The sequence below is a fragment of the Camelus bactrianus genome, chromosome 6 (assembly GCF_048773025.1).
Source record: "Camelus bactrianus isolate YW-2024 breed Bactrian camel chromosome 6, ASM4877302v1, whole genome shotgun sequence".
Classification (NCBI taxonomy): domain Eukaryota; kingdom Metazoa; phylum Chordata; class Mammalia; order Artiodactyla; family Camelidae; genus Camelus; species Camelus bactrianus.
This window is the reverse complement of record NC_133544.1, coordinates 27,893,049-27,920,425: the sequence shown is the minus strand read 5'-3', so window position 1 is coordinate 27,920,425 and position 27,377 is coordinate 27,893,049. Positions and strand designations below refer to the sequence as shown.

General features: G+C 47.5%; 1 protein-coding gene across 1 annotated transcript; it reads left to right on the top strand.

The window, feature by feature from the left end:
- TTC9 (tetratricopeptide repeat domain 9) lies at positions 1 to 26,930 on the top strand. Its single transcript, XM_074365320.1, has 4 exons — positions 1 to 183; positions 370 to 1,275; positions 23,121 to 23,303; positions 25,319 to 26,930. Exons 2-4 carry the CDS (start codon positions 399 to 401, stop codon positions 25,396 to 25,398), a joined length of 1,140 nt encoding a protein of 379 aa, XP_074221421.1. The 5' UTR covers positions 1 to 183; positions 370 to 398; the 3' UTR covers positions 25,399 to 26,930.
- Positions 26,931 to 27,377: the final 447 nt, after the last annotated feature.

Genomic DNA, 27,377 nt, shown 5'->3' with positions numbered 1-27,377 from the left:
AGCGCCTGGGCGGTCACACACTGAGACACACCTCAGCGACAACTTGCATCCACAAAAAAGGAGGCCCTGCCACCTTAAAAATACTAACGCTTTACTGCAAAGAACAAGAAGCGATATGGCTTGTGCCTACGCCCCTTGCTCCCCGCTGCACCTTTCTTTTAGTTTTCAAGAAATCTATTGAGGGTGAGTCTGCATGCGTTTCGTCGCTGGCATCCCCCTTCCCTAACACACACACACACACACACACACACACACACACACACACACACACAGAGAGAGAGAGAGAGAGAGAGAGAGAGAGGGAGAGGGAGAGGGAGAGGGAGAGAGAGAGAGAGAGAGAGAGAACCCTCCCCCATTCGTCTCTTTCAGACTAGGCACGTCTCCGAGGGCTGGATTGAATGGGAAAGACCGGGCCCGTCTTTGTCATTAATCCTCCCCTCCTTCAGGCGAGCCAAGCTTCTTCCGGGTCAGCGACAATCACTGCCATCCCCATCGGGCCCTCGGGCTCCCATATCGCTAGCCCCGGAGCGCGCGAAGGCCAGGTCGCCACCGCCCGCGGGTTGCGGGAGGAGACGAGGGCGAGGAGGAGGGCGGGCGGCGCGGGAGTGGGGGAGGGAGGGAGGGAGGGAGGGAGGGAAGGAGGGGAAGGCAATCCGAGGAGGAGGAGGAGAAGGAGGAGGAGGAGAGAGCAGCCTCCCGCAGCTGGCGAGGAGAATGGGAGTGCGGGACGACAGACCGCCGCGGGGTGTCACGGCCGCGGCCGAGCTTGCCAGGCGCGGGGCCGGCGCCCGCCGCTTTTAAACCCAGGAGGGCGCGGCGGCGGCGGGCAGGCGGATCGCGGCGCACGCGGGGCGCCGGGCGGCGGACGAATGGAGAGGAAGGGCTCGGCGGCCGGGGCCAAGGGGAACCCGAGCCCGCCCGCGGCCGGCGAGGCGCAGCGGGCGCAGCCGCCGCTGAGCGTCCCGGGTGGCGGCGGAGGGACCCCGGCGCGGGGCCAGGCTGGGGCGGCGGCCGAGCCCGCCGAGTTCATCCGGCGCGCGCACGAGTTCAAGAGCCAAGGGGCGCAGTGCTATAAGGACAAGAAATTCCGCGAAGCCATCGGCAAATACCACCGGGCATTGCTGGAGCTGAAGGGGCTGCTGCCAGCTGCCGGGGATCGGGAGCGGGACTCGCGCGGGGCCTCCCCGGCCGGGGCCCCCAACCCCGGTCGCCTGTCGGAGGAGCAGAGCAAGACGGTGGAAGCCATAGAGATCGACTGCTACAACAGCCTGGCAGGTGAGCTGCGCCGCGCCGCGCCGCGCCCCGACCCCTCCTCCCCCCGCCCTCTCCGTCTCCCGCCCCGCGCGGGTCCCAGTTCCCCGGCCCCCCGTCCCCGCCCCCCGGGTCACAGCCGACCACCGCGGCGCGTCCGCGACGCATGCTCCCCCGCTGGGACCGTGCGGCTCTGGGAAGGAGAACCCGGGAGGGAGGCGCTTTGGGAAAAGTGTGACTTTTAGGATTATACCTTCCAAAACTCGTTGTCATCCCGCATTCCTCTCCCGCATCCTCGTAAATCTCACCTATGAATAACTGGACAGATGGGGACCCAGCCGGCGACCGCTGCTACTACTGCTCACCAGCGGAGCTGGGTCCAAATGTGGGAAGCAGCACCCAGGGTGGGCCACCCGCACCCACCGCATGCCCCGTGGCTGCTCTCCTCAGGGTTGGTTGGCACCAGAGCTGGCCCTCACCTTCCCCTCAGCTGACCGCATCCCTATGAGTAAAGTCCTTCCCTAAGTTCCTTTGGCCCCGGTAGCAAAGGGCAGTGTGCTACGATGCCTTCAGCATCTCAAGCAAAATGGATTCCAAAATGCCACTTTCTTCTCTCTGAGCTCCGCGGGGGGGCCCGGTTGCCAGGTGAAGAGAGCGATCTCAGAGGGAAGCTAGTTCAAGGTTGGGCTTGAGCGGTGCTACATTCTCGCTCTCCTCCCTGCCTCATTCTCACTCCGTGTTGCATTGGTCCTCACTCCAGGCTTAAGGAAAAGAGAGCCCTTCTACTGGGATAAAAGGTTAGGTAGACATTAGAGTACACTTTGGGGACTAAGGTCAAAGTCTGGCAATTTTTAACAAAATTAACTTTGGCACAGGAAAATTTAAAGTCCCTAAAAAGGGAGGAGTCTGGGTCATTCCAGGGCCTTCCTGTGAGAAGATAGAGTATGTTGGCAGAAGCAATGGCCTTATATTTGAAAGGCACTCTCTCCTCTTCTCTCACCTCATCTGGTGGGATTTGGGCATGGTCCAGCTCCTCTGACCAAATGAAAGGCCATCGCTCCTGGTCCCTAACCCTTAAAGTGGCCTGAACTAGCTCTGGACATTTGGAGCAGAGTGGGGTTGGGAGAATGGGTGTGGCCGGGGATGGTGGATTTGTCTGGGGCCCAGGCAGTTGGGGGATGAAAAAAATACACATATTAATAATTCTGCTCTGTTCCCTTTGAGATTTCTAGTGCCAGCCTACCTCTGCCTTCTCATAGTGCCAGGTCCAGCCCAGGTACTTTGTAAATTGTTAAGTAATTTACAGACTTAAAGGATTAATAATAATAGGAGGAGGAGCTGCAGAAATGGTGGTGCTGATAGCAGTATTAGTAAGAACCACAGCAGATAAAGTAGTAGTAATACAGCATAGGTGCATTGTTTCAATCCATCCCAAGATACACCTGGATTCCCTTTATTTACTGTAAGCCTCTGGCACATTCGCTACTGCCTGATGGATATAAAGGGCAGAGTGGCCGGGGCTGGAGGCAGAGGCACTCCGGTCACTAGTGCAGTGATTTTGGAGTGATGATAGAGTTTTATATTTAGTATTTTCCATGGGCATTCTAGGCTTGTCCCTCACCCCATGCCTTGGCTGCCAGCCTAGGGCTAGCCCTGCCTATCTTCCACCTCAGAAGTGGTTACATTTCCGTGGTGAAAACAAAGATGTATCCTTGGTCAGGCCAGCCCAGTCAAGGTGGGGCTCAGATCTGGACATCTCCCCCACTTCCATGGCCACCATCCCCACCCCACACACACCCACTTTGGAAAACTTCCGTGATGAGAGAATGGAAAGTAGCGATAGCTCTGCTGCCTTCTCCAGTGCTTGCCACTTATTAATATTACTAATTTACAGTTGTAAAAGCAGTGCATACCTATAAAATGTATTATCTTTTAGAAAATACAAGATTACCTGTAATCCCACCAACCTAAAGAAGTCCGTTGTCATATATTTCCTTCCTATACTTTTTTCCATACATAAAAGAAAACTGTTTACAAAGCGAAGCCACCTGCATCCTGCTTTTATTCCCACTTGTCGTGATGTCAGAAGCATTTTTACAGTTCACTAAAATATTTTTGTGAAGATTATTTTAAATGGTAATCTCAAAATTTTAAATATGTGTTTACAATTATCGTTTGGTGGAAAGGGAAGGAAAGATGGTCACCGTCATTGCTGTTAGAACCAGAACAGTGCAGCGGGGCCCATAAGATATCCTTTCCCCCTGTGCCTGATAAAAGGAAGGAGAGACAGCAACTGCAAAAAGGCAACTGGCCCTTCCATCGGGGCTGCAGTGCTGTCTGAGAAACCCAGGGGGCTCCAGGTGGGAGCGGTCTGAAGATGTTCGGTCTCTCAAGGATCTGTCTTCTACCCAGCTGTGCATAGAGGGAGAGTTCGGGGATTTAGAAGGAACATAGACTAGCCTAGAAATACCTGGAGGATTAGGCTGTGTTGCTAAGGCATCTCAGCACCAAACAAAAGACTGTTGTGAGGCTTCTGGAGGAAACGTAGGTCCGGTGGACCCTTGTACCCTGCATGGAAGGCTCCCAGAGAATAGCAAGGGGGCAGCTGGAGTGAGCTAAGAGATGTTAGCCTAAAAATCCACTTGGATGACTTGAGGTGACCACTTAAAGGGTGTGCAGGCAATTTGCAGAGTTCTGGCTTGGAGTTCCTTCTGATTAGTAGGGATCTGGCCAGTGGCGCAAGACCCCTAGATTTGATTTTACATGTCTTCTCTAAGAAATTCAAGGAGGGAGATGGGAAGCATCCTCTTCCTGCAGAATCTCTGATGACTTTGATACAATGATTCGAAAAGCTATCCTGACCTGTATGGAGAGATGTAGAAATGTAATTCTTACCAGGGCTGCAAAAGTAGCATTTACTGGCCTATTGATCAACTCCTAGTGACCTTGAACAAGACACAGGACTCCCCGGGGCTTTGGGATGTTCTTTGCAAAACCTCTTGAAGGGCAGAGTCTTTTGCTTTACATCTGTTCCTGCGGGGCCGCAGGGTCCCCAGCTGGGGTGTGATCAAAAGGTTGCAATGCATAATGACTCTGTTGGTATTTTCAAATGATGTTCAAGACTCAAATGCCCACAGTGAAGATGAGTGCCGACAGGACACGGCGTTGGATCTGAAAGCCAGATGAGAGTCAGCTTACAACCCCACTCCTGGCATACCTGGGACTTTGTGTCAGCCCCTACATCATTTTACCCCCACTTTCCCATCCATTTAGAGCTATATTTGGGAGGCTTTTGGTTTATTTTACCAAAGGGGTGGATAATATCCACTAATCCCAAATGAAGTCCCAGGACAGGAGAGTGACAATGCCTAGAGAAGTCACACCAGAAAAAGGCCTGGGATGGGAGCCAGCTTTATCAGTGCTTGTGGACGTGTCTCGAAGCCATAGGACCAGGGCCAGCTGCATAATTTGGGGACCCAGTGCAAAATGAAAATGTGAGTCTCCTTGTTCAAAAAGCAGAGGGAAATTGTCATTTAAAGGTCTTAAGAGAGAAAGTTTTTTCCTTTTCTTTCATGGCTTCTCTCTCTCTTGACCTGACATGGTGTTTGTATTTGCTACTTAATGTCATGACAAGAAAATTAAAATTTTTAATTATTGCCATGAATTTTACTCTTCCTCTTTATAGTGTGCAGTGCCAGTTTTAAATGGAAATATAAGAGCACTTAACTTGTATATGAAATGATGTACAAATCGTGCAATTCACGTTTTGTAGCTTATACGCGCATACGTTGTTTATTCTTACTAGAACAGGGAAAATGCTGACGATACGAATGCAACGGCTTTTACTTCACTTTTTACATGTGTAGTTTAATATGTGCTTTCTCCCAGTCTTGGCTTTCTGATGATTAAGGAGAGGAAGATGGGCTTTTCCTTAGTGTTACCCTGCTCTTCCTTCTCTGTCATTGTTCTCAGCATAAGTGGTTGGCTAGTACGGGGAAGTAACTTAAGTAAGAAAGAATATGATGGAATTTTAGGGTTTTTGTGTTTCGTAGAACACTACTGCTTGCTTTCTGCTTTTGAAGCAATTTCTGGGTTGAAGGGAAAGCCTGGCCTTTTGGGGGCTGTCAGCATGTGCGCTTACTTAGTTACAGACCTGACATTCCTACCTTGTACTTGAGTTGGGTCTTGCTGAACTCTCCTGCGTTGTGGACCCACTGGAATTCTGTGCTCGTGGGCCATCATGAGTGCTGTATGCTATATGGGGCTGCAAAGCATGGCCGTGCCTCTCTTCTGCTCATGTTTGCGCTCTGTCATCCCATTAGTCTTCACTTACAAAACACAGTTTCGAAGATAAAACTATTAAGAATTTCAAGAAGTCAACAGCAGAGCATTAAACCAAATACAAGGCCCTTCTAAGCATGGGTCCTATGTGACTACACAAGTCACCCACCCTTGAAGCTGCCCCCTCAATGGGACACCAGAAGATGACTGGGTTTATATATTAGATATAGACTCTGAGGCAGATTCTAAGACAAAAGATACCCCAGAGAAGTTGGTGTGGAACCAAAGAACGAAGCATGAAGATGGATAAGTTACAAATGCAAGAACTCAGTAGTAAAGGGAGATCAGGAGCTAGAGACAAATAGTAAACTGGTAGCCAGAAGATGAGTTGTTGGGACAGGAATTAGCAAAGGAAAGAAGAGGGGCTTCATGCTAAGATGCTCAGCCAAGATCCTGCCATCTGAATGGGAAAGCTTGACTGGCCCAGTCATTGTGGATCTGAGGCTGTTCCTCAGGCAACACCTTGGCCAATAAATCTTAAGCCTGTAAATGTGGCTTTTAAGATCATCTTCCAAGAAAGGATGTGAGAGTTGAAATTTGTAGAATGCTTTCAAGGAAAGAACATTCCGGATGTAGACTTTGGGCTGTTTCTAAAGTGGATTCTGAAGTTCCTTAGTTTACCTATAAAAGTAATGAGTTGGGTGGCTTGTAGCCAGAAACTCTTTAGGACATCTTGAAGTGAGAGCCCCTACAGCCAAAATACGTGGGAACGCCCCATCCAAGGCAAGGGGACTTGGCTGTAGTATGGACAGGAAGGCCAAGATGCAGAACAGCCAAAAGCTGTTCCCAGAGCTTCCTGGGCTGTGAGTGACCTCCAGGTGGGACCTTCTCTCCTTCCAGCTGTTCTCTTTCACCACCAGATTATGTCTCCTCCAGACAGCTAGGATGAAAACCAAAATATTTCAACCAACCAACCAGCAATTTCCCAATTCCCAGGTATTTGGCTTTGGGAGAGCAGATGCCCATGCTGGGAACAGAGTTTGCCATTTTCACCAAGGTGATTGGTGTGGTTCATTCCCAATTACATAGCAGCAACCACAAGCTCTAGCATCGACAACAGTACCAGACATGAAAAAAAGCCAAAGATAATAGTACAGACGATTAAAGGAGATGAGTCTTCTCTGTGGTATGCATATGGCCTTGAAATTTCATTAGCAATGTAAAGCTCATTATCTTCCTTTTACACATACATACACATTTTCAGATCAGCAGTGAAATGACGCCACGTCTGGTAGGACTCAATACCAACAGTTCCCAAATATTTTTTAAAAGGAAGCAGGATGTGTAGTGCCAAGGAGGGTTGACTTGAAGTAGAAGAATTTCAGGTTGAAATGTATCCAAGTGGACCTTCTCTTCTCTTTCTGCCAAAAGGACTTCAAAAGCACACTCAAATTACAGACCAGGTTTACACACAGGAAGCCAGAGGGACAAAGGTTTCCCTTCCACAGTGTGTCTGTGTATAAAGAGCAAAAGTGCTAAAGAAGTGGTGCTAACGAGCTAGCTCGAGAGTTATGCAAAATCAGAATTATGATTCCAGATTTGAACATGACCCCAAACATTACAAAGGTGCATGAATTTCCTTGTCATCATTACCAGCCTGTCATTCAACATGAGCTTAGGCACTTCCAACAACAGGGATACTCACCTCTACCTTAGTGACTCATTTAACAACCACCACCACAAAACAACAACGACAATAATAATAACAGTAACAACAGTGGCAGTAAAGGCTACCATGATGAGCTCAGTTCCTGGTTCCCAGTAGATGTTCCATGAATGTGTCTGAAATGAATGAAAATGCTTATTCTGGCATTTGTCTCATATTAAGGATCTAATAAATTCAATCATTCCACAAATACTGATTGAGCAACTAATATGTGTTAGACGCTGGACTTGGTGGCTGAGTAAAACACAGGAGTAAACATAAAGGACAAGGTCACTGCTTTTCATGAAATTACATATGTATCTTTATAACTCTGTGAAACAGAAAACCCAGACTTGTAACAGTTAAGTCACTTGTCCATGGTCACATAGTTGGATGTGGCAAACTGGGATTTCTCATCTGCCAGGTCTGTAATTCCAAAGCCTGTAGTCCTAACCATTCACCCTGCACCCTCCATCTCCAGGAGTTTCTTCTTTAGGTGCAAAAATTTGCCTCCATGAAACTTCTATTGATCCACCCATATTCTATCTACCCTTTGAAGCAACAGAGAATACATCTCATCACTGCAACACGGACAAGCCTTGACACTTTTAGAGCAGCTCGCTTGCCCATCCTCCAGTCTTGTCTTCTGTGAATTAAACATTCCTTTTACCATGATGGTGCCTCATGTGATTAGAATTCCCATTCCATGACCATCCTGGGAGATCAAGGGGAAAGTGTCCTGTGTTCTGTAACCACGTTCTCTGTCACTGGGGAGGTGACCTGAATTTGTATGGACAGAGGAGTGAGGAGCTGGTGAGTCATAATTTTTAATAAGCCAGAGGCCTGCAGAAGCCCCACCCATACCTCCTCCTCTTTTGTATCCCCCTTGCTCCCGAGAGTGTGAATTCCAGTTAAGAGGTCTTTAGAAATTTAAATGAAAGTGTTAAGAGTAGGAATTCATTCCAGCCACTGCTGATTCAGTGACCACTTTGTGGACACAATGAGGGGAAATGACCCACTGGAAGAATAATGTCTGGACTTGGAATGCATTTCTCCAGACCTGGTCAGTTTTAATGTCACAAGAGTGATGATACCATCATTTTAAAAGATGTTTCAGTTGAAATGCTAAATGAGATTGGACACAGTATTATTCCATGTGGCACAGAGCATTGGCGCTCCTAACATCCTGTAAAGTAATATTTATTTTTCAGTTTGTGTTTTTATGGCTGGGCGATAAGTTTTTACTTTGTGGGCCAAAACCTCATCTCTCAAGAAATAAAAACAAACCTCCCCCTGACCCCCCCAAGCCCAGCACTAAGCAGACCAGCTGGCCCTGTGTCTAGTGGGACCGGAACTGAGGGAAACTCGCATGTCAGCTGGTGGCACATTCTCCACATATGTGGATTTAATCTGGTCACGAGACCTCTGATCTTGAGTTTCCTCACTTATTAAATGGGTAGCCTGAGTCACAGGGTAACGGTGAGGAACAGGAAGATGATGTATGAATGTACTTTGTAAACTACAAACTATCAGAAGTGTAAATTATCCTTTGAAGTGGACACGGATGTTTAGGAGGGAAAAAAAAAAGAATGGAAATAAGAAGTGGGAACTGCCCAGCGAAGGAAATTCTCACCTCTAATTCTAACAATTTTAAGATAAAAGGGATACTTGGGTAGTATCTACTTCCTAGAAAAAACTCTCCTGAAGCATGGTTTCTGTATTAAATATCTATCCACCCTGAATCTCCCATTGCGTTTCAAACACACACTAAAACGGTCCCCCGAATGCAGGTTGTTTCATAGTCCAAAAAAAACTCACTTGCTAATTAAAAAAAAAAAAAAAGTACTTCTGATGAGAATGTGAGGGATGTTCTTTGAAGGCGAGATTTCTCCACTTGTCTTTGGACCTGCCCATCAAGAACACAGCAGGAACCGTACTTGGTGAGGAGTGATGTAAATTCTGTCTCTAAGTCACCAGCTGCTTCGGGTCCAGAAATTTTACCTCATGGGCTGTGCTTTTCTGGTTGATAAAAACCGAGGGATGGATTCCAGGATCTCTAATGTCCTTCTAAGCTCTAAAAAGAACAATTCTCCACGCCATTCTTTCTGAACTTGGTGACTGTTACCCAGAATGGGATAGTTCTGTGTGCACTAATATAAACCAGCCTCTAAAATCTGCTATTACATGAAAAGGCAAAATGCAGAACAGTGTTTATTTGCTTTGTGTAAAGAAAAAAAGAGGATATAAAGTAGCATAAACATACATGCTTTCAAGATTATCTGAAATGATGCAAGTGAAGCTAACGTCACTTGAATAAGGGACTGGTTTGGGGAGAGACTTTAACTTTTTTTTTTTAATTATTAAGACTTCATTGTTTTTAGAGCAATTTCAGGTTCATAGCAATTCGTGGGAAAGGTACAGAGATTTCTCATCTACTTCCTGCTCCCACACGTGCACAGCCTCCCTCATTATCAAATCCCCCACCAGAGTGGTACATATGTTACAGTTGGTGAACCTATACTGACACATCATGATCACTGAATGGCCATCATTTACGTTAGGGTTCCCTCTTGTGCTGTAGATTCGATGGGTTTAGTCAGATGTATAATGACATGTGTCCATCACTCTGGTACCATACAGAGTGCTTTCACGGCCCTAAAAGTCCTCTGTCCTCTGCCTCTTCATCTCTAACCCCCCACGCCTGGCAACCACTGATGTTTTTACTGTCTCTATAGTTTGACTTTTCCAGAATGTCATACAGTTGGAATCATACAGCATGTAGCCTTTTCAAACTGGCTTCTTTTACTTAGTCATATGCATTTAAGTTTCCTCCATGTCTTTCTTTAACTTCTTATCCTAAATCTTTCTGTAGTGTTTGATTTTTTTCTAATAGCCTGCATTATTACTTTTATATTTTAGGGAAAACAATGACAAGATTATCTGTGTAGAAAAATTACAGGTAGTTTTGCTTTCGTCTTTTATTTTCCTAAAGGAAACCTACCTCCTACACATGATTTTTAACACCATCCTAGATACGACCTGTGTCTTGGCTCATCTCGTCAGAAAGTAGCACCAAAGATGTCAAGCAAAATTATCCCAAGTCCCAAACTTTCTGTTAATATCCCATAATATGACGTCGTTTCAGCAGTGCCCACCACCCCAGTCCACACACAGGGTTAGACCCTGGCTGCATGGGACCCCCAGCAGGGGGCCACCCATGTGGACTTGTTAGCATGTGAGTGACAGTTTGAATCTGCTGGTGAGGCAAGGAAGAAAGTTGGATCAGAGCTAGCGATACAGACTGATCCAGAGCATTAGTGATGTGCCTCTGGTGTTGAGGAGGGTACTGTGTGGGTGCCCTATGTCCAAGATTCTTGTCGGCCCCAGAGTCTAGGAAATCCTGTCCATCAGTAGCTCAGACACAGAAGCCCCAGCATCCAGAAGGAAGCTCACTCACTCATCAAATTTTTTTTTTAGTTCAGCATGAATTTATTTAAATACATGCAATATTTAATATATTCTATTTGTAATCTCATAAATGGATTACAAATATATTCCCAGATTTCATACTGATATACTCTTATAATTATGTACACGATGTACCTTCCTCCCAGGAAATTTTTCAGTAATTCAGAATTTTATTTCTATATTGTCAAAACTGTTTAGCAAAATAGCTCCCTGAATATATGATATACAAAGAAAGCTTTAATCTAAAGCAATAATGTAATCTTTCTCCTGCCAATTTCTAAAGGAAACCTACCTCCTACACATAATTTTTACTTAAGCATCTTTGTGTCAGTTGTAGCCAGGTTACTACTAAGTTTATTTGGAATATACCTTTGGTAGATATGTTACAATGCCATAAAAAATAAGCTATTTTGGAGCACTTAAGATATTCACCTAATAGGTTAAAACAGTTTTAGTGTATGATGTGTACAACACACGTGCTTGGTGGTGTCACTCATCAAATCTTTATTGGATGCTGGCCACAGCTCTTCACAGACCAAATCTGAAATCCGCTGTGTTCTCCTCAAACCACGTCCTGGGGCGGGGGGAATCAGGGTTCTAGTCCAGCTAACTTGCCCTGTGACTTTGGAAAAGTCCCATCACTCTGAGCCTCAGTTTCCCTGTCTGTAAACAGTGGGCCCTGGGCCAGATGCCCTCCAAGTCCCTTTCAGAAGTGTTGAACTATCTGGGATTCTGAAGCCCTGCTAGCTCCCCTCCCCCACCGGCCTCTTTCTTGGAAACAGCCAAATTTAGGAAGGAAACAGGAAACAAGCTCTCTTTTGTTCCAGTTCACTGACATGTGCTGACAAATAATCATAAAAGATCTCAACCAAGATTTCCAAGGTAACTTTGCAAAATTGGGGGCGAACCAAAATAAAGGAACCTGCAGCCTCCCGGGATGATAGAGTCAGACAGAGGGTCTCTAAGAGAAACCATAGTAGAGGGTGGAAGTCTATATAAAGTATTATCTGGGCCCTGCAGTCTAAACTGATGACCCCAGATATGACCTGCTGCTGCTCTGTCTTCTCTGATTATTCCAAAATTCAGACTTTGATTCTAAGCAGGCAGTCATTCGCCATAAGAAATCTGGAAAAACTAGCTACATTAGGCCAGGAATGCTGGTGGAGGGAAAAATAACAAAAAACAAAAAAGCTTTTAAGAAATGAACTGGCAAGGCCAAGGGTTTCGGGGAACAGTTGCTGGCTAAGCGACAGCGTCTCAGAGGGTCACCACCCTTAGTCCAAGACTGGAGAGCCCTGAGGAGTCTGGACCAGATCAGAGCATTTGGGGATGTGATTCTGGGCATTTTGCTCATGCAGAGTCAGAGCTGAGCTCCTTTCTCCAATGGACCTGAACCACAGGTTGTAGACGCCACTGGGAAACTGCAACTCTAGGGATCCCTTGATCCCTGGGGGGGGGGGCTATATCTATGTGTGTGCCAATGAAGATGGGAGGGAAGAGAGAGAACACAGAGGAACAGACGGGCAGCAGACCTAGACCCCAGAAAACCTGTAGGGCAACGTGGCCTAACGGGGAAAGAACTTTACTTAGTATAAGAGAGTCTGGGTTTGAAACTTGACTTCCCATCGACTCCTCTGTTAACCTTGGGAAGGTCCCAATCTTGACAAGTTTCTGTTTCCATTATAGCGTGGGAGTATTGATAACGCACCACACAGGATTGTGATGGTGATTGAAATTAAAGGATACACGCACATGAGCCTAGTCCAGTGCCTGGCACGTAACAGATGCTTAATAGATGATGCCTATTTGTAAATCTAGCTCCTACTACGGCAGGTACTATGCAGGAAAGTGTGCAAGAAGGGAGGAAAAAGGACTCAGCAAAGGAAGCTATGGGGGAATACGAGAAGCAAGTAAGCAAAAGAGGGGTCAGGGCAAGTTTCAGCTTCCTAAGTGGCTACAGTGCAGGGGAGGTGAGCAAAGCATGAATCAACCACTTTTGGTGTGGGTGTCTCCTATGTGGACCTGCCACAGGCTGGACCAACAAGCAACCCCTCAGGCTTCCTCTGAAGGGCATCTGAGCTCCAGCAGAACCAAGGGCCTCTGGGACCCGGGGTCTGTGCCTACTTCCAGCTTCTCAGGATACAAGTTGGTCCAGGGAACATTTAGAAACTGCTGGGTTCTGGGTAAACCTGTCTCTGGCCAGAGATTGTGCAAGCGAATAAAGCCTCAGTTAGACAGTGTCTGTTCTCTGCCACGTTCCAGCCTCTGCCCCAGGATTCTCTGACCTGTTCTTTGAACTGAACTAGCAGGGAAAGACCTTAGACTCTCTTACGGGTGAGACCAGTTTAGAACCTGAGAGCAGAGAACAGGGATTTGCCAGGAAGATAAGACACATGCTGTGATCAATTGGGTTCCCTGGGGAGCTTTGCAAGCAAGCAAGCTTACTGGTGGGACGGGAAAGGAGGACATGGAGGAAGGCAAGGCCTCTGGGAGAGGAGACATTGAGGGAGAGGCTGACAGGCTGGCAGCCTCGGGTCTGCTCTGCCTGTTCTCTTGTGCCTTATGCTGCTGCCAACTTACTGAGCTTCCTTCTTGGTGTCGGATGAGGAAAGACCCTTGATTGATCAGGTGTCCTGGGAGTAAAAGCACCAGCAGTCACATCCCTTGGATCCTCCTTTTAATCCCCTGTTACAGGCACTCGTCCACTGTAACACCCCAGGGTCCTCTCATGACCCTGGGTCTCTCCAAGTCGGTGCTCCATGAACAGGTGGTGCTTTCTGCTCAGGAAACCCTTCAGAAGGTTTTTCTGCACCTCTCCTCCCGAGTTCCATCCCAGCTCTCTTTGAAGACATCATAGGCAGAGGTGATTTAAAAAAAAAAATCACAGGTGATGAATGTATTTCTTAAAAAAGTTGATTTCTTCCCTAAGAGGGACTCTGATGTCTGCTGTTACAAATTCTTCACCTTGATACACACACACACACACACACACACACACACACACACACACACAGACACGGAGTTCTTTTTCACAAGATTCAGGTTGTACTGTGCAAACTTTTCAGAACTTTCTCTTTTTCCACCCGTACTTTCCACTAAACACATTTTTCCAGTGTCATTAAATCCCTCTTAGTGTGAACAAAAGGTTGAAGGGTGCTGGCTCCCTGAGTCAGCCAGACGCCTGCTGTTGTAGCTCCTCAGCACCTTAGACTTGGAAAAGACCCTTTGAGATCCATAAGTCCAGGTCTCTTTGCTGCCAGCTCTGCCGGAGTGGAGCCAACATGAACTTGGGCGTAGACCATCCTGGCTCTTTCCCTAAAAGTTGAATGGCCTTAGCAAATCGCTTAACTTCTTTAAGGCTCAGCATCTAGAAGCAGGACTAATAAGACCGATTTTCCCAGAGTTACTGTGAAGGTCAAGTGAGTCATAAAACACGATACAAGTGTTTGGTATGGCTACTTACTGAGCAGACAATATGTGCAAACCAGTATGATGTGGTTCTGCTGGGTAGGGGTTTAAAGATGCCCTATGGATGCTTTTCTGGGAGGCAGAGAAGACGTGTGTCATACATAGCTGCAGTGATGGGCATGAGCTGAGTAGTTTTATTCTTTGGAAAACAAAAGGGTCCACTCGATGATAGTACCTTAGAAAAAGGCCACCATTCGTGTTCTGTGAAAGCATTACCATTAGGCAGGGGTGCGCTCTACTTCACAAGTATTAGAAAAATAGTAATTTCTCAGCAAGTTAGAGATAGAAAGAAATTACCTGATCTTGATAAAGAACATCTACAAAAAAGCTTACAGCTGGCATCATACTAAACAGTGAGAGAGACTGAGTGCTGTCCGTGACTATTCATGACGGCATTATTCATAATAACCAAGCACTGAAAATAGCCCAGATGTCCTTCAACAGAGGAGCGGTTAAACAAACTGTGGTCTATCCACACTGTGGAATACTACCCAGTGATAAAAGGGAATGAACTGTTGATATATGCAACAACGTGGATGCATCTCAACGAGGTTATGCTGAGTGAAAAAAAAAAAAAAAGCTAATTCCCAAAGACTTCATACTGTACGATTCCATTTATATAATACTTTGAAATGACAACATTTGAGAAATGGAGAACAGATTAGTAGTTGTCAGGGTTGAAAGATGAGGTGAGCATATAGGAAGACGTGGATGTAGTTATAAAAAGCCAAGAGGAGGAATCCTTTGATGGAACTCTTCTGTAACTTACCTTTGGCAGTAGATAGAAGCAGCTACCTGTGTGATAAATGGTATGTAACACACGCAAATGTACACACATAAATGAGTACAAATAAAGCTAGGAAAATCTGAACAAGAGCTGTGCATTGTATTGGTGTCAATATTATAGTCAATATATTTATTGCACTGTAGTTTTATAAAATGTTAACATTGGGGGAAACTGGGTAAAGGGTACAAGGGATCTCTCTGTGTTTCTTCTTACAACTGTCTGTGAATCTAAAATTATCTCAATAAACATTTCAGTTAAAAAACAATATTGTTGGGGTTAGTCTTGCAAGCACCAGCGAAGGTAGATGTTGTTTCAGGAAGAAACCAGAGAGGTGTCGTGTAAGCTCTATTAGGGTGACAGTCGACTCTCAATGGAATTGGAGATGCAGGTGGTTTTAGAACTCTAAAAAAAAGAAGCCTTGGTGGAAACGCTGCACTTGGTTTTGTTTGTTTGTTTTTCTCTTTGAAGGCAGAGAAACAAGAGGGGTAGAGCGTCCCGGAGAGTTAGATAGGAAGCTTCCAGATGAGAAGGACACAGATAAAGTTTACAGATAGTGAGCACAGTTTGGCACCATCCAGGTCCCACAGTTACACTTCCCAAGAAGCAGAACGCATGCTCAAAGCTGTCTAATGAAGGAGCTGAGCTAAAATTCACTGTAGGCAGTTGAACGTCCTAGGAGGGCATGTGGGTAATGCTTAAGAGCATGGTCTCAGGTGACAGAGGGCTCACATTTCAAATCCTCCCCTGACACTTCCTAGCTTTGGCAAGTAACTGAACTTCCTTGGGCCATCAGAAAAATGGGCAAAATACTAGAACCTACCTTACAGGTTATTGTCAAGATTAAATGAGTTAATGCTTAGAACACTGCGGGGCCCATGCATGCTTAGTCAAAGCCAACTGCTCGGACCCTGACTACCGTTCTGGGAGGATGGATGAACACTGCCTACCAGAGCAGGGCAAGAATGTCCGAGCTCTTCATGAAGCATCTCAGCCTTTGACCCTGTTTCTTCACTTCCTTGGCCTGGGCTCTTATTCTTCAGTGAGAAGTCTCTAATCACTAGGAAGAAAATGACCCAGAATGTCCCATGTTGACTGTATGAAAACAATTGTTTGCCTACATGTGAAGGTTTCTTGGCTCTAGGATGTGGCCTTCTGGGACCTGTTTGCCCTTGAGGGTAATCCTGGAGCTCCCCATGGCTGTTCTAGGCTCTCATGGTTTAACCAACTGGGTGTTCCTTGAGGAACATACCTCCAAAATGCTCAGAGGTAAAGTACTAGGTCAGGTGAGGCCGTCCACCTGCCAGAACCCACTGGGGACTTATTAAAACTGTGGATTACTGGACTCCACCCGAGGCCTTTAGAAGCTGCAGAGCTGGACATGGGGTCTGAGAATCTCCATGTTCACTAAGTTTGCACAGATGATTTAATAAGAAACTCTGGGGGTGGTTCTCATCAGATGTCAGTGTCTGGAGCTTGGGAAACACTGACTTTTCTCATCCTGTCAGCAAGCCTTCAAGGTTTGCAGCCATAATGACCTCCATTTTCACCCACTGCAAAACCCAGACTCTGAGAGGTGAGCTGTTTTCACCCAAGGAGCCCAGGTGAATACTGGTGCTGGGGACATTGTCTCTGATCAGCTAACTCAGAGGCACTGAAAATGGCCAGCAACTTCTCTGCTAAAAATATTTCCCTTTTCCCTCATAGTCTCTCTCATGCCCCATCGAGTCAGAAAACAGGCTTATTCATTTTCCTGCCACAGCTGGCTTTTAGAGCTCCTAGCGCTCCCAAAATATTAGGACCCCGGGGGAGCCCAGCAACGTTGGGTCTGTCCACCACCCCATCCATAAAGCTGTCAGTGAAACATCCACTCGTGGTGAGAGGGGGTGGGAGCAGGCAGGAGGCAGCACTCATGCCTGCAGTTTGTGGATGTAGACGGCACGGGGTGGACCCAACTGTTGACTCAGAGGCTGTCTAACCTATAAGTAAGAGGAAAATAGTTCCTGGACCGCACCCCATTCTTTCCCTAAGTTCCTCTTCTGGCTGCAAAGCTACTTTTATAATGTTCTCCGGTACACCAACCCCCACCCCCACCCTTCAATAGGAAAACACACTTTTGAAAGGAAAACTGGAAGTTAAACCCAACATCAAAGCTCGGTGTGGGAAACATTTGGGGCAAGTGTGAGTTTCCGTACATTGGAGACCATGAAATAAAGATGAGAAATCGGGGCTGGGCTCTGCCCTTGCTGCTCAGGTTTATGGGCGGAGCATTCTTGCTGATCTCTGAATCAGCCCGTGTCCACGGAGCACTTGCTGTCGGCTAAGCACCCCATCCAGTACACTGTGGTCCATTTTCTCACTTCATCCTCTGAACAGACCCATGAGGTCAGTAGAGTTGCTATCTTAATTTTAAAGACAGGGAAACTGAGTCTTAGAGAGACATAACCGGCAGTCAGGTTTAGAATTTCAGGTCTTCCTTACTCCTAAATTCTTCATGCTCTTTAGAAAATAGACATCGCTTTGTGCCAACTGGGGTTTGCCCATCTCCCCTACAGCTGTCTTCTTTGCCCCACCCCTTGCAACCCAGTAAAATAAAAACAAGCCAAAGATAGATGATTTCTGAAATGAAGATTCCTAGGCATCCGGGAGGGCCCAGGGCTTTAAGTAAACAGCCTCTGTCAGAGGGAAAGCTCTCTGTGCTCAGTGGCAAAGGCCACGCAGACAGTCACACCCCCTGACCTACTAATTGTACCCCGGGGATTCTGCTAAGGTTATATTTAACATAAACAAAACCTCTGTGAGTATATTTATCGTAAAGTCACTTCAGCATCTAAAATTTCTAGGCAACATAAATGTCCAAAAAGAAAAAGAAAAAGAGGGAAAGCAAGAGAAGAAAGTTGTTTTCAGAACTCAGAATGCAAGCATTAGTGTACCCAGAGAGGAAAACCGGCACCTTTGTGGAAAAGTGAAATTGGGTGGGTCACCACAGCCCTGGACGTGAAGCCTAATAAGTAAAAATGCCCATTGTTTTGCGGCACACACTACGTTCCCACTGGTCTGCACAGAAAGACCCACATCATTTTGCAACAAATAGAAAGATCACATCTTCATGTTGTACACCCGAAACGAATATAATGTTATGCTAAAAAAAAAAAAAAGAATCAAGATGCTAAAAAAGAAAGACCCCCTAAATTACCCTCCAAAATATATCTGACCTATTCTTAAAATTTTGCTTTAAATTAAGCTTTTATTTCCTGCACCATGTGTAAGATTCAAGATGGAAATTTCCTCTGATGGACAGACATGTTTCTGGGGAAGCCACATTTGACCAGTGACTTCCTAAAGAACTAGCATTTATGAGAATCGGTTTTTGTGCCCAGCACTGGGTGAGGCATAGAATATGTGTTCACGATCTCTTTTTTATCATCACAAGAGTTCCTACAAAATAGGCATTATTATCTTCATTTAACCCAGGAGAAGAGGAGGCGTAGGGAGATTAAGGAACCTGCCCGAGGGCCTGGGCTAGTCCCCGGCGGAGCTTGGATGCCAGCCTAGGACTGTCGCTCGGGATCCAGCCCTGACGCACAGCCAGAACAGCCCAGGACTGGCACAGTACTGTGTGCCTATTCAGTGTGGTTACAGCCTCTGCCAGTTGTTAAACATCCTGTCAAACATCCCCTCTCTCCAGATCCAAGCTCTTTCATCACCCCTTGAAATAAACCCGAAAACGGATCAAATACTTTCATCTGGGGACGTTTCGGAGGTAAAAGCCACTTCCTGGGTCCACTTCCCAAAGGAGTGACCAGCAAGGTGTGTTCGTTTCCTGGGCGCCACAAACTGTACAGCTTAAAAGAACAGAGATGCGTTGCCTCACCATCCTGGAGGTTGGGAGTCCGAGATCAAGGTGTTGGTAGGGTTGGCTCCTGGCGAGAGCCGTGAGGGGGAATCTGTTCCCTGCCTCTCTCCTAGCTTCTGGCCGCCTCGGGCATTCCTTGGCTCGTAGGTGGCCGTCTTCGCCCTGTGTCTCCTCCTGTTGTCTTTCCTGTATGTGTCTGTCTCTGTGTCCAAATGTCTCCTTTTTATAATGACACCAGTCATATTGAATTAAGGTCTATCCTAATGACCTCATTTTGGCTTGATTACCTCTTTAGAGACCCTCTCTCCCTATGGGATCACATTCTGGGGTATTGAGGATTAGGACTCCAGCACACCTTTTGGGGAGGACATAGTTCAACTCCTAACAGTGAGTTCCTCCAGTGGGTCCAGTACGTTCCTCCTCCTTACTCCTGGCCCCAGATGGGTCTTCCCTCCCCTCCAGGCCATGCTTGCCTTCGGTTCAGCAGGCAAGGGCGAATGCTGGCAAATCAGCCGTCAGAAGAAACCCAGTGGCTCCATGAACTTGTTCTTCCTCCTCTCAGCCAGTTTCCCTTCATCTCAGGCCAACAAGGGGCAGTTTGCCCAGGCTGTCACCAAGCCCTGCATGCACCAGGAAAAACAAAAACAAAACGGGTGCCAGAGCCAAGAGAACCTGACATGTTTTAGCCTGAGGTCTCAGTGTGGTTGCCTTGGGGAACGTCAGACTTACAATTTCCTCTGTGTGAGTGAGTGAGTACACAGTGGGGCTCTCTAGTTGCTGATTCTCCTACTGCAGACTCCTTTGTGGAGCTAAGAAAACTGGCCAAGCTTTTTTCATAAAATCACACCCTAACCGCCCAAAGTTGAGTGACCTTCAGCAAGTTACTTAATTTCTTTGAAACTCGATTTCATCATCAGTAAAAGAAACATAAAATAGAATCTGTTCCAAGAGACTTCTGGTCAACCTCTCCTTCTTCACGTCCTCAGCTCTAAAATGTGCCTGCAAACATCCCATCTTACTTATGCCATGGGCTTGTCGTACGTACCCCAAGTAACCCTCCACCCAAACTAGAGGGTACCTGAAAGTCCCCTGGAGCTGGGGCTGAGCGCAACTTTCTAGACTGTCTCTCACTCTTCCACCCTGGGCCTTCTTAAGAGCTCTGACCTGCCACCGCTGGTTTCTTACCTGGATTCTCCCTCTTGGCCCAGCCTTTTGGGATGGCAGCCCATTTGGACCAGAGCTAACTCCAGATTTCTCCATCTTCCTCGGCTCTGCCTCTGGTGCCAGTAGGGCCTCCACACCCTGTAACCTGCCTGGCCCAACCTCTCCCACGGGGTCGGAAGCCTGGTCCACCGCCAAGTACCACAGTTCACACCAGATCTGCAGGGGAGTTCCAGTTATTTTTATGGAGTGAGTCCCAGAAATTGAGGTGGGGCCACCAGGGGAGGACATACCCATTTCCAGGCCTTTTTGCTTCCCCTTCCCCACCCTCCAATTTTAGACATTCAAAAACTGTTTTTAAAAGAAACAAAAGTCTGTTCCCTAGATTGCTTGGGTCAGCAAACAGAAGTGTCTGTTTGAAGATGGAGGGCTGGACAGGAAGAGCGAGGGCTCTTGGCAGAGAGCAGAGAGGACATGAGATGGGGCACATGGAATCTTCAGACAGGAAGGGCAGCTCTGGGGGTAGCTGTTGGAGCCAAGTCCCACACAGGGAGCAGCCAGTGGGGTTCACAGCCAGAAACCTCTGGACAGAACCCCTCCCTGTCTGCAGAGCTGTGTGAGCACCCAGACAGACTCCAGCCACATCGGGGTGGGGCAGAGGCGGAGTGGTCTTAGACCCCAGTGCTGAGGGAGGAGAGGGGAGGGAGCTGATGGTGGCATCAGCTTGGCAGGATGGACCCCAGTTCATCTGTGACCACAGCTGCCTACGCCCAGGCCCACGGGGTCAGCAGCCTGCAGCTTCTGTCAGTTTGTTTGGCTTTCTGCCCTGTGGCCCAGTGAAACCTGATGGGTCAGTTTCTAGCTCTGGGTTGATTCTCTTCCACTTCCTTGTTCTCATAATTCTAACTCCCTCTGCAAAAGGATGGGTTTTTTGGTTCATTTTCTGGGTGTTTTTTCTTCTTCTTCTTCTTCTTTTCTTTTTTGGTCCAAAATGCCCAGTGAAAGGTCTGGTCTCTTAATCAGCCACTCAGATCCCTGGGAAGCTATTTAAGGAATCAAAACAGCTAAAGTTAGACCCCTGAAGACTAAAATCAGTGACTTGCCTCCATCCTCAGGACAGTTCTGCCAATGTGAGCACACAGAAGCAGGGTGTCAGCATCCTCCCCTACCCCACCCGGCCAGGTCTTGGTAGGAAGCAGCAGTTTGGCCTCCTCAGTCTCTGCTTTTATTCCCTTTGAAGAAGCAGACAGGTGCTTTTCTCCCGAATCCCCCACCTTTAAAAAATTTCCTTCAGTGTGTATAACACACCTCTGCCTTTAGTCAATGCCTACTGTTTGAGTGATGGAATGGAAGCCCAGGCAGCTCAGCAGGGCTAGGATTAGGGAAAGGCCCGTGAGGCCCCCCAGGGCACAAAATTTAAGGAGGTGCTCACTGTCAAGGGTACAAGCTCCCTTACCATGGCCCTAGCCCTGTGGCTGATTGCTGGTGAGGGGAAGCTTCCAGGGGAGACGATTTGCTCAGGGATGGCTGACTCTGGAATAGGAAGGGGCCCCACGTGGGTACCTGCCAGCCTTCACTTCCTCTTGCTGGGGACTCCCAGGCCTCTCACGTCCAGAGGTGTGCTCTGTATGAGGCTGGTCACTAGCCCAGCAGACGGCCCTGCTCCCGGGAACTACAGAGACAAACACGTATGGATGAGAACTTGAGGAAAGTCACAGGCAGTTGTCACTGCAGGGTGGCAGGGGCTGAAAAGAATTATAATAATATGAAATAACACCTCGGGAGCTTACCATGTGCCAAACCCTGGGTTAAATACTTTATGGCCATTATTTGATATAATCCCCTCAACAACTCAGTAGGGAACTTGGGTTCTGGAGCCAGCCAGTTTTGATTGCCATCTTAGCCTTGCCTCTTTCATGCTGTGTGACCTTGGGAAATTACTGAACCTCTCTGGGCCTCAGCTTCCTCATCTGTAAAATGGGAATAATAGTAGGACCTTCATTATAGTATTCCAAGGATCATTTCAGGTAATACAAGTAAAGCAGTGAGGCAAGCATCCAGCACAAGGTAAGCACTTGACAAATATTAGCCATAGTTAGTATGGTCATTGCCCCTCTTGTAGCTTCCGAGAGCTGCCACAACAAAAGTGGCACAAACTGTGGCTTAAACAATGGAAATTTACTGTCTTAGGGTTCTAGAGGCTAGGAGTCCAAGATCAAGGTGTTGGTAGGGGTGGTTCCTTCTGAGAGCTGTGGGAGAATCTGTTCCATGCCTCTCTCCCAGCTTCTGGTCGCTTCAGGTATTCCTTGGCTCGTAGGCGGCCATCTCCCTGCGTCTCTTCACATCATCTTTCCTGTGTGTGTCCATCTTGGTGTCCAGACTTCTCGTTTGTCTTCGTCTGTTTGGGCTGCTGTAACAAAAATGCCACAGACCAGGGTGGCTCAAACAACCACCACTTGTTTCTCAGAGTTCTGGGAAGGCCAAGGTCAAGACAGTGGCAGGTTCAGGGTCTGATGAGGGCCCACTTCCTGGTTCTTAGATGGCTGTCGTCCCACATGTCCTCACGTAGCAGAGGGGGTGAAGGAGCTCTCTGGGGTCTCTTTTACAAGACCAAGAATCCCAATCACGATGGCCCCACCCTTAACACCCAGTCACCTCCCAGAGGCCTCACCCGCAAACACCATCACTCAGGATGAGTTTTCCGCATGAGAATTCAGGGTTGGGAGGACACAAACATTCAGTCTGTAGCACCCTTTTTATAAGGATACCAGTAATATTGGATTAGAACATACTCTAAGGACCTCTTTTTAACTTGGTTACCTTTGTAAAGACCCTCATTTCAAATACGGTCTCATTCTGAAGCACTGAGGGTTAGGACTCCAGCGTATCTTTCTTGGTGGGGCGGCGGAGGTGTTGGAGAACACAGCTCAGCCCATGATACAAAGCCAAGTACCTTGCCCCAGGTCGCACAGCTGGGTGATGATGAGACTGGATTCTCGAACCCAGGATCATCTGCCGGCAGCACCCCAGTGTAAAGGTCCAGCACTTGTAAACCTTCTCTGGCCAGAGAGGAAGAGCCAGAGACGTTCACAGGCTGCTGCTGTCCCGCTGAGGGCGCCCTCCCTTCTCTCTCCCTCCCTCCGTAGCCTGCCTGCTGCAGGCTGAGCTGGTGAACTACGAGCGAGTCAAGGAGTACTGCCTCAAAGTCCTCAAGAAGGAAGGGGAGAACTTCAAGGCCCTTTATCGGTCTGGTGTGGCCTTCTACCACCTTGGCGACTACGACAAAGCACTCTACTACCTGAAAGAAGCGAGGACCCGACAGCCAACAGGTAAGGCAGCAGCTGCTGTTTTCTTTCCACCAGTCCCCCGGGCCAGCTCCTCATTGCCGTGGACAGCTTTCATGGCTGGCGGGGGCCAGGCAGGGGTGGAAATGGCAAATTAGGGCCCAGGTGTGTGCTGGCACCTGGGACAAGCCGAGCACACAGCCCCGGCCTCTACCTGGGGTCGGGGTTCCAAGAAGCGTGGGCACCTCTTCTCTTCAAATAGAATGTGGAATTCTTCATCCTTTCAAACCTGGAATCCAGCCCTCTTTGCTTACTGAATAAATACATATCAAAGTCTTGCTATGTACCAAGATCTGTGTCGGGTGCCAGGGATGTAGATGAAAAGACGTGGTCCCAACTGGCGAGGAGCTCATGTCGGATAATTTGGGGGCTAAGTCCAACATCTTCCAGGAAGTGCTCTCCGACTCCTCCAGTCAGATCCCATTCCTTCTAAGGAATTCCTTCTAAGGATTGCTCTAGCTTACACTATATGCCCCACTGACTTAAACCGTATCCACTAGCCCCGCCATTCATTCAGGCCACACAGATGTACATTGGGGCGGGTACAACGAGCCAGGAACTCTTCTAAGTGTGGGGTAGATAGCGGGGAACAAAAGCAAGTTGCTACCTTCAAGGGGTTTATGCTGTAATGGAAGAAGATGGACAGTAACCAAGCAGACGGATAGATAATGTACTATTTAGTGGTGCTAAGTGCTACGAAGGAAATATAGCCGAGGCAAAGGATCAAGACGAAAGGGAACGCTGTTTTAGACGAGGTGGTCAGGGACACTCTCTCTGAGGACATATCATTGAAACCACGACTTTGACTTGCTGTTGCCATGGTTGTTCAAGTGACAGATTTTTTTTTTTTTAATGCAATTCTCCTTCCAAGGACTCTTGTTAGGATGAATTTGCAAATATCCAAAGGTATACTTTTTTCTTCCTTTTTTCAAAGAGCACCAGTTTTGTTTTTTATGTGTAGTTGTTTTCTGTATATAAAGTTTATGTTCCCCCAGCTATCCCAGAAGCAACTTGAGGACTAAGAACTGGACTCATTTAATAGAATTTTCTGGAGCACCTGCTGTATGCCGGGACTGTTCTGGATGCCCTGCTTTGTATTTTGGAATATTTACAGCATTCATTTCTACTTCCAGAAGTAAACATCTTAGGCAGCCCTGAAACTTGTATATGGCAGTGTGTGCAGAGCTAAGCCACTGTTCTGTGTCCTACGCCACTCACTAATTTAAGGGCTGGTATTGGGGGAAAATTCCCCAGTTTGTGGTGAGGTGGTTGCCCTGACCCTACTTATAAAAGCAAAAATAAGGCAAGGAAGCAAAATCCTTTCAAACTCACCAATGAAAAAAAATTGCATTCAACTAATATTTATTGACCATTGGATTAAGCACTTTTAGATGTATCTATTTTGGTCCTCGTAGTGATTTTATGAGGAAGGTGTTAGATCCCCAGCAGAGGCAGCCTTTGGAGTCAGAGGCACCAACTGTGTGTCTCCTTGGGCGTCTGACTTAATCTCTCCAGGACCCAGTGTTCACTTTTGTCACAGTGAGGACAATGAGACATACCTGACAGGATTAAGATGAGGATTAAATGAGACAATGAACGTTAAAAACGTGACTTCAAAGTCAGGCGTTCAAAAATGGAGGTCATTTCTTGTAGAGGAGATGGATGGCTTAGAGAAGTCAGTCACTTGCCTGAGGTTAAATTCTTAGTAGAGTCTCAACTAACTGTGCTGACGCAGGACCACTGGGAGATGCTGCTCCATAGAAATGAGAGGAGAAAGTTCCGCTCGTCTCCTCTGCTTCCCATCTGTCCTCTGCATCACGGCGAACTGTCCACACGGAGGCAGTGAGGGAGAGGGCCCACATCCTGGCTGCATTCTCAGCCACCCCGCACCTGGGCGGAGTGAGTCTGGCCTGTCCGGGATCTGCAGATACAGCTTTGCTCTGGTTCTGCGTGACCACCCCTCACCAGGTGTTCCCCGCGATGTGTTTCTCTCCTCACAGACACCAACGTGATTCGATATATTCAGCTGACGGAGATGAAGCTCAGCAGATGCTCCCAGAGAGAGAAGGAAGCCATGTAACTCAAACACCTCCTAGAGCTGAGCCTGACCCAGGACATGCAGGCATCCCCTGGTGGAGAGCCCCTCCCTGGCTTCCGTTCCTTTCTCCCCACTTCCTCCTCCTGTTGCCCCTCAACTCCTTGTCTCCTCCCAGTGTGAAAAGAAGGAGCCATGCAGATTTGGAAGGGTTGCCCTGACACTGGGGACATTCTCTTTTCAGTAGGGCAACCACTGAGGGGGACCTTACTTCTATGGAAACGGCTGGAGAGGACTCTCATGGGCTGGGAATGCCATTGCAGTTTTGACTTTGGGCCAGAGCTCCTGACAGAGACAGAGCCTGGCAGGTGTACCATCCCAAAGGCATAAGGCACGGAGCCCACGGGCTGGACCCCTCCACACCTTCCTGACAACTGGAGCATCTCAAGGCAACTGGGTCGAATCCAGGGATGAGACAGACACCAGAGGCATTGGTGAAGCCAACAGAGGGAATTTGTACACTGGATTTCTAACCACACCCCCCTGCCGCCACCACTCCCCACCCCAGGAACCTCAGCCCCTGCCTCCCTCCCTCCCTTGTTGTCTTGGCCTGCGCTTTCTTCTCTCCCCCTCGGGGATCGGAGGCTCTGCCAGGATTCACATGCCATTGAAGCCCACTCTCAGTGCCCTCCGGTGACCACACATACCATTCTCCCGGACTCCCACCCAGCAGTCAGCTGTGACAGCAGAAGGGCAGGGCAAAGTGGGCTAAGGGCTGGCCCCGTAGGTGAGGGTTGGAGGGAGATGACACCTAGGGGAAGGAGCATTTGTAGACTGAGAGATTGAACTGTGGACTCACTAAGTGTAAATAAAGATAACTTAACAGGCAGCAGCTCCTGTCATTTCTGTTGGAAGCAGCCCACTCCCTCCCTTTTCCTCCCTCCCCCACCCCCCTAATCAGAGCTACTTACAGCCAGGCAGGATGGGACCTTCCCCGAAGCAATGGGCCGTTTGTCCAGTGGTATACAACGCTGGCTGCGCCTTTGTGCTATTAGAGTAGGCTGGGATTATGGAGACTGCCCTGGGACTTGGCTGTGTGGGAATTTGTAAGCCTCCTTTTGATGAAATTATCTGGACTCAATATCTAGTGCATAGATTCTGTTCAACAAAGATATGCTGAATGACTAAGTGATGACTGTAGACTGGCTCTCCTGCCTTAAGCTAATTTTATCCCAGCCTAGTCTCCTGATACCTGCGCTCTTTATGCGATGCCATGTTGCTTCAGTCCAATAAGAAACATTTACTGAGGGCTTGTTGTTTGCTTATCATTGTTCAATATGCTGTGGGACAGAGAATGTAGTCCCGGTCTTCTAGGAGATGGAAGAGTTGAGAAATACTCATATGAGATTATTACCAATGACACCTTTAATTTATATGATGCTTTAAAATTTTCAAAGCACTTTCATGTATTTTTCGTGTGGTTAGTGAAAGAGACAATATTGTACAAATTAAACTATATACAGATGCAATAATGTTAATAGTGACCATTGATTAAATGCACTATCCTCAGATCTTTACATGTATAATCTCATTTCTTTCACGCAATTATGCTACTATTCCCATTGGATGGATAAGAAAACTGAATGAAACACAGGAAACTCTCCCAAGGTTGCATGGCCTTAAGTGTGGCATAGCTAGGATTTGAACCAAGCGTGTCCGACTCCAGAGCTCCAGCTATTAACTACCCTGTAGTTAGTTGCTGCTCTACAAAGTGTTATATTGAGTAGTTACAACCATCAGGAGCAGGACAGTGTATATTAAGTTGACAAGCCTTGACTATGTAAATGGTGGTACATGGGCCGCCTTTTGTATTTAGCCCAAGGCAAAAAACGGTCCCTAACACTAGACTCCCTAGTGGCAGAAAAGACAGCTGAGACCAGCAGTTATTCATTCTCCTTGCTGATGGGCCAGCATGTATCCAAACTACCCACCTGGCATTCCTCATCCCGTCCCCCGAACTGGGG